This window comes from Strigops habroptila, chromosome 14 (assembly GCF_004027225.2).
Source record: "Strigops habroptila isolate Jane chromosome 14, bStrHab1.2.pri, whole genome shotgun sequence".
Classification (NCBI taxonomy): Eukaryota; Metazoa; Chordata; class Aves; order Psittaciformes; family Psittacidae; genus Strigops; species Strigops habroptila.
The window spans coordinates 9,500,529-9,514,360 of NC_044290.2; the positions used below are offsets into that span (position 1 = coordinate 9,500,529).

At 43.5% G+C, this 13,832-nt stretch overlaps 1 protein-coding gene across 1 annotated transcript in view; it reads right to left on the bottom strand.

Annotated features, from left to right (window-relative positions):
- The window catches only part of CACNG4 (calcium voltage-gated channel auxiliary subunit gamma 4), a 43,202-nt gene extending 33,839 nt beyond the window's left edge, over window positions 1-9,363 (bottom strand). The window contains exon 1 of the mRNA XM_030506378.1: window positions 8,937-9,363. Within this exon, the coding sequence (XP_030362238.1) occupies window positions 8,937-9,159 (223 nt within the window). The 5' untranslated portion in view covers window positions 9,160-9,363. The remainder of the gene's footprint in view (window positions 1-8,936) is intronic.
- Between the last annotated feature and the right edge of the window lie 4,469 nt (window positions 9,364-13,832).

Sequence of the window (13,832 nt, forward strand, 5' to 3'; positions counted from 1 at the left end):
AGTTTTGCATTAAAATGTATGCAAGTATGCAAAGAAGCACTGTTATGGTTTACCTGAGTTCAGAAGATCCACTAGACAAACATGATTAAAGCCCACTATTGCCATTAGTGAGTCAGATAGAAAGGAATATTACTAACTTTCAGATCTGGCTACCTTTGAAAACTTAGTCTAAATAGTCACAAGATCTTCCAGCATTAAGAGTTTGCTATTCCATTTGCTTGCAGGCAGCTGAATGCTGGAGGCTGACCTTTAAACAAAGCAACCCAACAGCATGACGGTTCTTACAACAGAATTATCCTGTGTCTTGCTAATAGCCATCACTGATGCTCAGTGAGCCATGAGATAGGTATGCACAGCTCTAAGATAGGTGTATGCAATAAGTTCTACTTTAGATTTGATTATATTTAGGCAATGTACCTCCAGCAAGATCCTATTTCAAGTCATAATTGCAACATGCCATGGTTCCTTTTTAATGCCTTGCAGCAACAGCAGATAAACTATGCCTCTGGGATGCAAGTAAGACAATAACAATCCTAACATTATTGAAAGCTATATATTTGGACAGGAGAAAATAATCAGTCATCCATATTCTACACAAAATTGCATTATTTGAAATGTATAAATGGGAGAAAATTGATATGAAACCTCCAGTAGAGAATTGGCAGTGACTTAAAAATGGTTATTAACTAAATCTGAAAAAACACCCCTGGCAGCTAAACAAGGGTGGTAATTCCTCACTGAATCGGGTACCTCTCCCACTCAAACAGGGGATGCTCATTGCTTCTGAGTATCTTTGAAATATTTGGCATTATGAAGCTAATGGGACTGGCTAAGTGAGAAGCATTCAAAGGGCATAACTAAGTGGCACAATTCCAAAACAGCAATTAAAAAGGCGGAATGCTTGAAAAAGAACAATAAAAGAGGTTAATTAGTACCAGGGCCTGGCAATCTGCACAGGAAATACTGTAATTCCATAATGTGCTCTCCTTTCATCTGTCTCTCTGTACCGTGACCACATGTTTATAATCTAGCATTCCTTCACATATACCATTTGCAAAAATATTGAAGAACTTCTTACAGTGTTACTTGTAATTTAAGCAGGAGCCTGGATAAACCCATGGGTAACAAAGTAAAACAGATAGAGAAAAGAGAATCCAAACCTCATGCCTTTTGACAAGTATATTCATTGGCAGGATGGCACAGAGATGCTCAAGAGTTCAGAAAAGAAATTAGAAATCTTAAATTTCTCCCTGGGGCAGTATCTACCAGTTTTCTAAAGGAAGACTCTTGCATGGTCATTGAAAAGCTAATTTAGAAGGTATCTTTTTAGCAGAAAGAAAGTTATAACATTTCAGCAAGGAACAGTCAAAAGAGAATGAGAACAAAGATGTTAAGGCCACAGGATGCCACAAGAAGATGCAGAAAGAGGGGCTGGACTATCTGCCAGGCTAAATCAAGAACTGCTTCAACGCTTTCAGTGCATCTGACCCACAGCATGCAACAACTGGCAAAAATGCCCCTGGATTTGAAGAGAAATCTAGCTAAAGTCTGTCTAGGCTGGGCTATCCATCCTGCAGGCAGCTTGCCCTGAGGCTTGCTATTTTGAGGTATCAGAGAGGCCACTTATCATTAATATTATAATAAATTCCAATACAGAGAAAGCCACCATCTCAAATGTTGATGTGGTCCCCAGCTCCTGTGCCCCTCAAAACAGCCAAAACAACCACCCTGAAGGAAAAAATATGAGCCGAAGCCCAGGAGAGAGCCACCTTCCACTGTAATGCTTTGAAGGTAAAATGAATTGGTGTACTCCAGGAGTGGAGACAAGTAACTAAACGAAACAACTATCCAGAAACAGAAGAGAGGACAAAATATATTGTAATTTAACTGATCAAAACGTGATCAAGTGACAGGCTTTAGGTCAAGGCAGAAAACAGCGAGAAGCCCTGCACGGCACTGAAAACATCCTTTTGTTCTGAAGTCATAAACGTGTATCAGCCTCTCAGGCATATGGGCAGTTGTGTATTTATCCTGTTTATTTTACTACTCCTGTGCATCCTGCCTTGCCATCTGTTGGTAAGAATTTGGATGCTGAACCATAAGTCTGTGACATAATAAATACCAGTAAACAGAAATCGAAAATGAAGATAAGCACAAAGTAATGTTTGGAAGCAGGACCAGGTTTTCAGTTTGGAAGTATGATTCATTTCCTGAGATGAGTCTTGGCTCAGAAAAGAAGGACCAGCAGGAAAAGGTCCAACTGAAGGGACAGATCTACAATCCGTCGTCTTATATTGGCTTCATATTGGCATAATTCCACCACCTTCCTAGAAAGCATTTAAATTTACGTAGGTGGAGAATCAGACCTAATCCTGTTCCTCAAGGAACACATGCTGAAACACAAAATATTGCATGTATAAAACATAAGTTGCAAGCAAAATGCTTCAAACCCAGTTAATGTTCCTGCACCTTCTCTGAGCTGGGCAGCCCTATCGCTGTGTCCCAGTTTCTCCGCATCTTCTTTTCCTTTTTATTACTGGTATGAGAGGAAAGTGGGTGGGAAGGAAGCACAGTTCTCCCTCCTAGTCAGGGGCAGAAAGAGGAAGTAACGGGCCCCAAATAAGGCATGAGACCTAGCTAAGCCGAGACCCACAAACCCATCCATCCTCCTACTCCCTCTCCATTTCCAGTTTGGGAATATAGAAATTTCTGCTCAGCTCTTTGACACACAAACCACACAGGCACCAACTGAATATCTGGGTGCGGAGCAGTATTAATAAAAGACTTCACATTACACTCCGTACCTAAGTACTGCTACCTCCCCAAAAGAATAAAAAATGAGATGAAAGCACTGGCCTCCCCTCCTAATAGTCTTTCTTTTCTCTGTCTGTAAAGATGCACAAAGCTACAGAATGGAGATACTAGATATACTCCTCTTCCCCCCAGCTTTTTAAGGCGATTCATGTGTTTTGCACCTGGCAAGACTCTAACCAAAGCTACAGGTCAACCACAGCACAATCTGGGTTGAAGTAATGCAGTGACCCAGCCAGTGGGACAGGATCCACCAGGGAAAAAATGACTGTGTTGAAATTTTAGACGAACAAAAAAAGACATTGTCATATTCGGCTGTTTTATCAGTTCACACTGGTGAGGGTTAGTAGAGCTGCCAGAAAGCAGGGCAAGCCCTGACGAGGTGCAATGGCCATGAGCTCCTGCCAGTGTCTAAAAAGAGTAATAAAGCCCATGGCAGAAGGTCAGTTAAAGGTAATGGATGTTGGAAGAAGCCCAAAGACTACATTAAATTACATTGTGAAGGTTCCCCATGAACCCCAAAATGACTTACTATGGCTCTGACAGATACTACCACAAATGCCATCTGTCAACCACCTACAATATGCAGTACAATTATATACAGAATAAAAACGTAACTATAGCACAACATAGTCACAGGTACCCTATTTGTTCAACCCAATGCCTCCTCGACTCTTCACAAAACATTTCTGAAACCTAGGTAAGATTAATATTCTCCACATTACATCTTGCACAGATGAAGAAGCTTTACAGCTGGATTACAAATGCTTTTTCATTGGTTTACAGCCTTCGGGGAGTATCGCTAATGCACAGAAAGTCTTTGGGTTCTAAGTTTTGCACTGGGATATCTGACATGCCGAGAGCCACGGAGAATAAACCGAAACCTTCGTGTAGCCTGATAGCTCCCTACTGGCTATATAGTAGATCGAGTTCAAGAAAGCAAATTAATTCATTAAAGCAACATATAGTCAGTCAATTAGCTTCAGATCCCTGTTTCACAGAGTCTCGGGAAGAACGGATGTTTTGTTACATCAATACGGTCATCTGAGAACCTCTGAACAAATGTTCAAAGAGGTGCATTTAGGAGATCTGTGCTTTTTTTATTCAAGAACAGATAACGCCTTAACCCATCTTCTGCTGACTGTTCCTCTAGCACAAAATTTCTCAGTATTTTAAAATATGTTACCCTGTGGACAGTATTTCAAACGGGTTAACTCTGCATCCCTAAAGACTGCTTCAAATTCAGAAACTCTCTCTAGCAAATAGAATGCTCTTTCAAACCTAAAAAGGCTGTCAAAAATCACTCCATCAACTGCTGGCAAAACTGCACTGCTTCAAACTCTGCTTCAAAGGTGACGTTAGAGCTCCAAGAATTCCTTTTAAAAACAGTGAGCAAAGCACAGGCACTTTCTCAACAGCACGTGTTTTACCAAGGAAACGGAGATGGTATGAGTAGGATGTATGGAAAGAAAGAATTAAAACATGGGCTGAATCTCAGAAAAATCCTTCTCTAACGTGTTTACATTTGTTTTGAAAGATTCATGGATGCAAATTCACTCTTCAGGACCTGTAATACATGTACAAAATACATATAGATTGTCCTAGAAATAGGCTACTGCATACACAGGGTAAGTTTTTCATCGCATAGACACCCACTTGTGTATTCTCCATTTGCAGCTACTTTCTTTCATAGTGAATATAGACTCACATGCCTATAAAGACTGAGAAGACCAAACATCTCTAAATGTGCCTGCAGATATACCCTCCAAGGCAGGTCATGTCTGATATTAAAGTGATACAACATTTACTCTTTAACAAATAAAACTTTGGCAATAACACGTGAATATAAATTCTGCATTGTGCTTATTTCATTACAAACAGTGGTGGTGCTAGGACTTCATAGCTCTGCTCTGAGAATACTAAAGAATATTCATTCTTTTTGGAAAAGCCATGAATTTGCAGTATTGATGGATAGCAGCCTTCCTTTATTTGCTTGCCTCAAACATTTGTATAAGCATTTTTATTTTGTTTTCCAGAGTATCCATGGAAGCAGCGCATGCGTGTGCTGCAGTTCCCACGTTCGTGCGCATTCATCCAAGCTGGAAGACTTGCAAATAATTGTGCAAATGTGCATTTGTGCAAGTTTTCAAGTCATAAATGATTTACTCGATGCTTCCTCCCAATTATAAAAGTTCCAACCACCCAGTCAGGAAGGACACGAGAATTAAATAACCAATTGCACCACTTGAAAAGTAAATGGCAAACAGGGAATACTAAAAGCAGGAGACACAATGGCTTCAAAGAGCTTCATATGCTGAAGTGTTTAATAAAATACTCTTTGAATAAATTTAAATTTAAATTACAAGTACATTACTTGATTTCATATCTTGATGTCACAAGAGCAGAGCTCCCTATTGTGAGCTGTCCTATTAACTTCAGCACGATTGTCCACCAAGATAAGCAGTTTCAGTGGATAAGGTGGTGGTTTTTAAATCTTATTATTTTTTCTAGGCAAATATTTTAATAGCACATTCTCCTTGTAAGACTGTGCAAGGCTTACGGAGTTGTGCTGCACATTTACCATAGGAACAGGGGCTGCTGGAAAATTATGGTGGTTTAATCTCTTTTTCTCAGGTTAGCTTGACCACGAAAAGATTATTCATAAAAACACAGCACCATAGCTCGAGTGTGTACACAAGCCATAACAGCAGTCACTAAAATGGGGCTGATTTGCTTTTAGTATTAATTTGTGGGTTGGAATGGAGATTTCAGGTGTGGATGGCTCTATGGAGGCTTCATCAGAAACTTCTTACTCCAGTGACAGTTTAACTGTAGCTGTCGAAACTGCAGTTATCACAGATGCTGTGACCCCAGAAAACCAAAAACCAGCTTTGCCAGGGAGCCCCTGGGCCATTTTACTGCGGAGGCTCAGGCGAATCGCATCCACTTCTGCTATACTCACATTCACACCAAGAATTATTTTAAACAGTTTCCTACTTAAGGCAATTACCTTGGATCAAAATTTTAAAACTCCATGCAGAAATACTGCTATTATTTAAAATCCACTCAATGAGCCTCCTACCTCCACCTCTGACAAACACACTAAAAGAACAAAATTGGGATTATACAGGCAAGAGCTTGACTGATGTATCATTAATGCTACTTCTTGAGTGACTAAGCTCCATAGTAGTATCGCCTACTAGTACTGAAACATGATTTCATCCCCAAGACAACTGCAGCTCCAAACAAAGATAATAGGCTGGATCCCTAAACTGTATCTCTCCAGTTATCATTATGATGTTGATTTGTCATAAAATGCTGCCTCAAAAAAGAAAACCAGGAACACCTAATAATTTGATTAGAAGGTTATTCTTTTCCGTTCTGTTCCAACAATTTTGTTTGAAAGCTCGGAACTGGGAATAGAGGTGATTGTTCAAAACCCAGCTTAGAGGTTGTTTTATGGATATACTTGAGAAACATTCCAATGGAAAATTTCAATTGACCTGAATTTACTCAGTGAAATGCTTTATTCATGTCAAAAGCAACCTGAGAGGCCATCTAAGGTATTTTCAGCTTTGCACATTTGTGTCTTTGATTTGTCTTTCGAGATGAGTCAGATGGAGCTTAAGACCATTAAAATAAATTAAGTAGTTTTTTATTATTAGTTCAAAACACAGAAAGAGTTCTAAAAATAGGTTTAAGGCCAGACCTTTTCACCGCATACAAAAATCTATAACTGAAGTTATCTTCATGCTGCGCATCTCCTCAAGAGTTGCAACTGTGACGTTGATTTCACTAAAAGACCCATCCACTCTGAATGAGTGATGCTCTGAAGCAATCAAGGGGGTGTTGTTTTAAACCAGCTTCTAGTTTTATTATTTTATGAAATAAAGGAACCTTTCCATGTTGAAATCAAATCCCATCTTATGGTTTAAAACATGAATAATGTAATGCTTCTATAGATTTTATCTTACAAAGACTGAACATACCAAAAATGTAGGAGAGAATATCTGTGAACAGATGACAGCTTTCTCAAATTGTCCATTCTTAGCACATATTTGACAACTTTAAAATTTGTAACTTTGTGATTTCATTATGAGCATTTGAATTTTGAGCAGAACAACTCAAATGCCGGTGGATAGATGGGGCCCATGAAATGCTTTTTTGTCCCCCGAGTTGATGCTGATTCAAGGTTCACTTGCACACAACTGCTGGGTGCAATTTTCCAGCAAACACCCTTGGAAATAAAACATGCCCAGGAAGGCAGAGGCACTGCCCCGGGGATGCAATGGGACCACGGACCAGCCAGCATTACTGGGCACTGGTTGCAATGCCGTCCATTTCCCTGACTTCTTTCTTTTGAATAAAGTTTTAACTTAAGCTAAAATCAAGGCAAAAATTCCACCAGTTTCAGTCAAAGCTGCACTTCATTTCTATGAATGAGATTCCTGGAAGACCATACAGAGATCCTGACTTTGGGAAACTCAGGGATTTCTCCTGAAGATGACAGGCCCAGCTTAGCAGAGCAAGCTGAGCAACTCCCGCAAGATGCAAAAAAACTTACTTTCCAAGGAAAATGAAGACTGAAGACACTAGAACAAGCTCAGTGAAGATGACAAGATTTGGTTCAAGCGGAAGATGCTCAGCATCTCTCAAGCAAACTCACGAGCTCTTAAATGCAAGCCCTTATTTTCCAAGTGTCATGAGAGCCCACACCGAGAGCTAGATTTCCTTTAGGAGTCATAAAGCCAAGCAGTATTATTACCGTAAACCTTCACATTTCAGTAATGCTTTCTCTCTTTATTGTCTAAAAATATTTTCTTGTCCTATAGCTATTCTCTGTATGCATGCCATCACTAGGTAGCAAAGCTGGTATTTAAAGAGGAAAATTACACTACACTGTAGCCTTTGATTGTTAGGGAAAGGAGAAGATGAGAACAGACGTGAGAATGAGGTGCTTCTACCACACCACAGCATTTTCTGGGGAGAAAAACCACCTCTGAACACAGCTGATAGACTGAACTATAGCTGGGCTCATCTGGGCTGAGCTGTCAGTCAGAATAAACCATGAAACCAGGCTTATAAAGTTCATGTGTGCTAAGTTGAGCTGATGGAATTGGGCGCATTGCAGCCGCTATGCCAAGCGCATTACTGTGCGAAGAAAGACTCCGGCGTACCCTCTACCCCCACGAGCCACAGAGCAGCTCGGCAAAAGTCAACAGCTTTCCTCCACACTCTCCCTTCCACGAGCATCACTAAGGCTCTGGAAGCTGTTCACACAGAGGGAACAGACCCAGCAGGTGAGGGGGTTCAGAGCCCCGTGGCCCTGGTCCCACTGCCAGCGCCAGCCATAGCGCGTGTCCCTTTCCTGGGGTCGTACCGATTTCCCATGGTCAGAGCTCCGTGCACACAGCTGACAGATGATGTTTCCAATCTGGGCTTCCCGACCTGCTATGCCAAACCCTCGGAACACCCATGTGTTTCTTTGTCCCGGCAGTCACCCGCTGCGCCTTCGCTACAACTCCATTTTCAGAGAGGGAGATACATGTTTCGCTTCTGTGGGGAGCGGGGTGTCCTGCTACCCATCTCAGCCACTAAAACACCTATCTTTTTCTTTGTTAATATTATTCAGCCTGACCCTTGCGCTGTACTAAGTAACCCCGAGCCCACACCGAATCAGCAGCAACAACATCTTCAATCAGATTCTCGGTGTGTCTATCTGAGGGTAGACATGGAGGAACTTGGGTTTCCACTGTCCCATCCGAGAGCTGTGGCCAAGCCCCAGAGCCCCTGAGGCCAAAACCCTGGGAGGTCCCCGGCCCCAAAGCCTGTAGGGCTCCGATGCACCCCAAAGTCCCGAACCCGCCAGGAGCCCTCCCACAGCCCTGCAGCCCCTGGGGAGCCACGAAGCGAGGTCGCTCCCTTGGGCAGCGCTCCCCCGGGCAGAGCTCCGCATCCCGCCGCCCGGTTCCCATGGCAATCTCGGAGATGCCGGTTGCCACGGTAACGCCATCCTCCTCCTCGGCCGTGTCCGAGGCAGCGGCGCGGCTCCGGCTCTGCCCGGCGGCTCCGGGCGCGCAGCCGGTCCCCCCCGGGAAGTTGTTCCCCCTCTCAACCCCTGGTACCTTCGAGGCAGCAGATCCTCCAGAGCCCTGAGTGCGTGAGATCGCCCCTCGCCCGCCGCGGTGGCCCCTGCGCTTCGTCCGTCGTGATGTTGGTGCCGTTGCAGATGTGAGCGCTGGAGTAGAGCCAGTAATCGGTGCCGATGGCGATGGCCATGAGGCTGAAGGCGGCGAAGGCTCCCACCGTGGTCAGCAGCATCTGGACGCCACGGTCACACCACACCATGGTGCTTCATAGTCCCCGCACGGGCGCGGGGGCCGCACGGACACCGCCCGGCAGCCGCCGCCGCGCCCGCGGGAGGCAGCCGAGTCACGGGGCGGGGGGCGGAGGCGGCGGCGGGGGCAGAGCCGGGGCGGGGGGGAACCGCTCGCCGCCGCCGCGGGGCCGGGCTCCGCCGCCAGCGCGCCCCGCCCCGCCCCGGGAGGGTGGAGCGAGGGAGGGGCCGGCCGGCCGCGGAGCACCGGGAGCGGGGAGACGAGCCCGACCGCAGCCCCGAGCATCGCTTTGTTGTGCGCTCCCCCGTGCGCGCTGCCGGCGGTCGGGACCGCGGTGACCCGTCTGAAGTGGGAACTTAGCGAGGGATGAGGGTGCGAGCGGTGCCGGCTCCGCGCCCCGCACGGCAGAACGTGTCTGGGGATCAGGAAGGTGCTGCCCACCTGAGGGTGTAAATCTGCTGGCTCTGGGGTCCGCACATCTGCCCCCCGCCCTAGGAATTACCGCAGGGATGGTGCCAAAACAGGGCACAAAGTGCCGCAGTCCAAGAAGGGTGCTCAGGTTGTGCGGGAGCCACGGGCAGAGCAAACGGGGTGGGTTGTTAGCTGTGATCTCGTCCTGCAGCCCTACCTAGCGCAACGAGGTTGTAGGCAAGTATTTGGGCTGCTGTTTTCCTCCTCTTTGGAAAGGGATGGACAGAATTGGGCAATTTTCTATTGGAAAACCAAAGGGAGAAATATCTACACCATTTTTTATCATGTTACTCTGCTTTCCACCCCTGACTCTCATCACTGCGAGTTGACAAGTCTGTCCTGCCTCCACCTCATCCAAGTGACAAGCCAGATGAATGGGAAGCCTTCCTGATCAGCTAATGCATTTGTGGAGGGAGCGTGGCAGCACACAGCTTTATGTATATGAATTAGGGAGTGGGAGGACAAGAGCTACAAACCTCGAGAAATAACAGCGCTGTTCCGAGCAGTGCGTGGATGGCTGCAGGTGCTTGTGTGACTCCACTGCTCAGCATTCCAACGCAGAGATGCTTTTCAGCTGCTCCTCCTTGCCATAAAAACTAGGAAGGCAAAAAGCAAAATGCAGATTAAAAGCTGGTCTTTATTTCACAGAGACCTCAGCAAATTGCTCAGACGTGAAGCCTGTAAGCACAGAAGAGCTCTACATGAGGTGCTTGGTTTAAGCATGTCAATTATGCTTTTCTTTTCAGCTGTAGTTTGTAGGGCTATCACTGCCTTTGCAAAATCACCTTCTAAATGAATGGCTCCATTAGGGATGGAAGAATGAAGTCAGGTAAACTCAAAAGCAGGATGAAGCCTCGTTCAGAAAAACTGGATCGAGCATTTAAGTTTAATGAGGTTCAACAAACTTCTCAGTTAAAATATATGTTTGTACCTCTGGGCTTTCGGGGGTTTGGACAGAGTGGGAAAATGAGATACTGAAACAGCGGGAGAGAAGCTATTTCCATAGCTTTTTAAACCCATCGAGCCTTAATTAATATTATTTATTTGTATTACTGCATTGCCTGAGAGAGCTGCTCCCGGCTGGTTCTCCATAGCAAAGAGCAGGTGAAGGGCTGTCACGGGGCAGGACTCCCACATGGCACAGAAATACCCTCCTCAGGTGCTCCCAGTCCAGACGTGCAACAAGAGACAGGACAAATGGTCTGGTGAGTTCTCAGCAGCCTCTGCCAGCAGGAACAAGACACATGGCTTCCATGGGCTCAGAGCCACCAGCCCTGCAGCAACCCTCCCACATAGTCCTATTGATTGTGCAAGGTAAAAGGACATTCACAGAATTCATTAACAAAAATCTCTTGCTCCTCATCCTCCCCCCGCATTTTGCAAATAAAGTGTCTGTTTCTATTGCCTTGTGAGAAGTAACTCAGGCTCCTAAAGGGTTACAGAGAAGCATCCAAGGCAGACAATCATTTTCTGCCCAAGCTGTCTTTTTCAGTTTAGAATTTTTCCCTGTTCTTTTGAAATGCATGAAGTAGATCGTGGGAGAGCTAATATTATATTCCACTACTGAAAGCTGGAGTATTTTACATTGATGTCTGGCTTTAGTGATTTTCTAAGGATTTTGAATTCATTAAATCCAACCATTGAATAATCACCATTTGTAGCAAAAGGAAGGCAAAATTGCTTGCGCTCTTCAGTAGCAAAAAAACATGTAGTCTTTTCTTAAATGCAAAAGCTATCTGACCTGCTATATGTAGTAGAGGTTGCCCATCATGTAACTTTTGATTTGCAGGCTTTACCTTATAACCCTGCTGTTGAACGTAGCAGTAGAGCAGCCTTGGGGGTGTTTTGCACTGCAGTAGCATCTTCCATCTTCAATCAGAATTAAGACCCAATTATTCCAAGCTCAGACCAGAGACAAAAGCTCATGACGATGACAAGTGAAAGCCCCACAGCTTCCCCCTGTGATTTAGCCCCCAGAGGACACCATGCAAGGGCAAGTGTCCAAACCCAGAAATACTTTTTACACTGGAGAAACAGAAACTTGAACCAGAATTGTTTTGATTCCTTGATGTTGATGTCCAAAGCTTTAAATGAAATCCCATGCCTGATCACTTTCTTTCTGAACTGAGTAACAGTTACTTTAGAGATGAAACTTGGACTTTAACTGAAATCAGCAAGAGCTGTCACTAATAAAATCCTGCCCCAGAGACACCACTGGTAGCAGAAAAACTGCAAGATGTTACCATTTAGCACTGCTGCTTCTGCTGCCAAGTGTCAAACACGTTGAAACACATTGACTTTAACAGATTAGTCTTTTTTTTTTTTTTTTTTAATCTACCATCTAGAAAAATAACACCAGTATTTTACTAAGAGAAACTTTTTGGAAGTTGCTCAAGAAAAACTCAAGAGAGTTCTTTCTCAGAATGAAAATAATCACTTCAATTAAACAGTGCTTTTGATGTAGATACAGTCTAACCATCAGCAATGCCTGGAAAAGATACGTCATCCTCTCTGGTCCTTTCTCAGCTTTTAGCTTTCTGTATGTGAGAATGAAGTTTAACATCTAGGAATGTCCTAAAGCTATAAGAACATCTATATAATTAACTATTGTCATCTCCTATGGGTCTTGATATCTTTCCTATTGAATTCCATGCTGATACTGGGGGGAAAAAAAAAATCCTTAATAATTTCCTTCAGATTATGCTATGTATAGAGAACTGGAGAAAGCTTCATACATTTTGTACAGTGTCAGATAATCTCCTTTATACACAGGGCAGTGGTGGGACTCAATTCAACTCACCGGATTAGAAGCAGAGTTCACAAGCACAAAGATCTCCAGCCCGAGCAAAGAACCCTGTAAGAATATGGGATGTGACAGAAAGTATCAGTTATGTCACAAGTATATTTAAGACGAATAATATTGAAGTGGTTCATGGAACTGTATTTTCATACACCTTGGATCAGATCTTGCAGATTAGTGTGACAGCTACTGAACTACACAAGGAGACCTTTACAGAGCTAGATCCAAATGATTTGCCAAGCTCATAAATTCTGTTGCAAAACAAAGGCTGAATTCACTTCTGAAGGGCTGATACAGTACCTGACCTACCAACCCACCGATCCCTTCTATTATCATTCTTCATATATTGCAAGGGCATAGCACCTTTCACCTCTGGGGACCCCACACTCTGTGGAGGGTCTTCTTCCTCCAACAAGAGAAGTCACCATCACATTTCAGAGAGTTGAAACCAAAAAATGGTGAACTTGATTTTGTTGAGGAGTTTGAGGCTGAATTTATTTCTTTAGTCCTATAAAAGGTCATCTGAAAGTCAACATGAATAGTTTCAGGTTGTCCCTCAGAGCTGAAGAAATGGTCATCTTAAAGGAAAAATACTGTTGTTCTCTTGCCACTTAATGGACAACAACTTGGCCTCAATTCTATTATTCCTTTTAATATATTAAATATTCTTTGGCTTAGTCATGGGAAGCAAAGCAACACAACTGCTTTCTAATAAATAAAATGTGCTCAGAAGAAACTCTGAAGCTTTCCAGATAACTGCATTTCGAGTTTGTCAGGAAGCCAGATGCTGCTATTGGAAAAGTAGCTGCTATGGTTTGTCATCTGAGCCTAGAAATTGATACTCAAGAATGATATGATGAGACAGACTCGATGACAGCAATGCTCTTTCTATAAATAATTTGAAGAAAACTTTTTTTCCCATCAAAAAAAGAAGTCTCTTTTGCTAGAGACTTGCACAGCAAACCAGAAAATTAAAAAGGATAGTCCTGCTGTGTTTGAATAGGGCCATCACAAACCCACGATATACACAATTTAAAGAGGAATTTATAGCAGCTCCTCACATATTTTACACTACATAGGCTGTATTTTTCCCATAATATCAATAGTTATGAAGCTCATTATCTTTTGACAGGGAGAAATGGAATATTATTCCTCTACTTGCTTGATCATATCAAATGTCAAAGCAAATTATGAATGCTTGTCCTTCAAATAGTCATCCCTCCTGGTAAGATATTAAATATCAATAGCGTTCACATTCAGCTACAGGATGAACTAATATTGCACACATCTCCCAGATCTAAAGTTCACTGTGCCTGTTACCTGTTTCGTCTCTCAAGTTCTACCTCTTGTCCATGTCCTAAGACATTGCAGTGGTAAATGCACCTTAAAGATTATCGAAGTATGTGCTACAA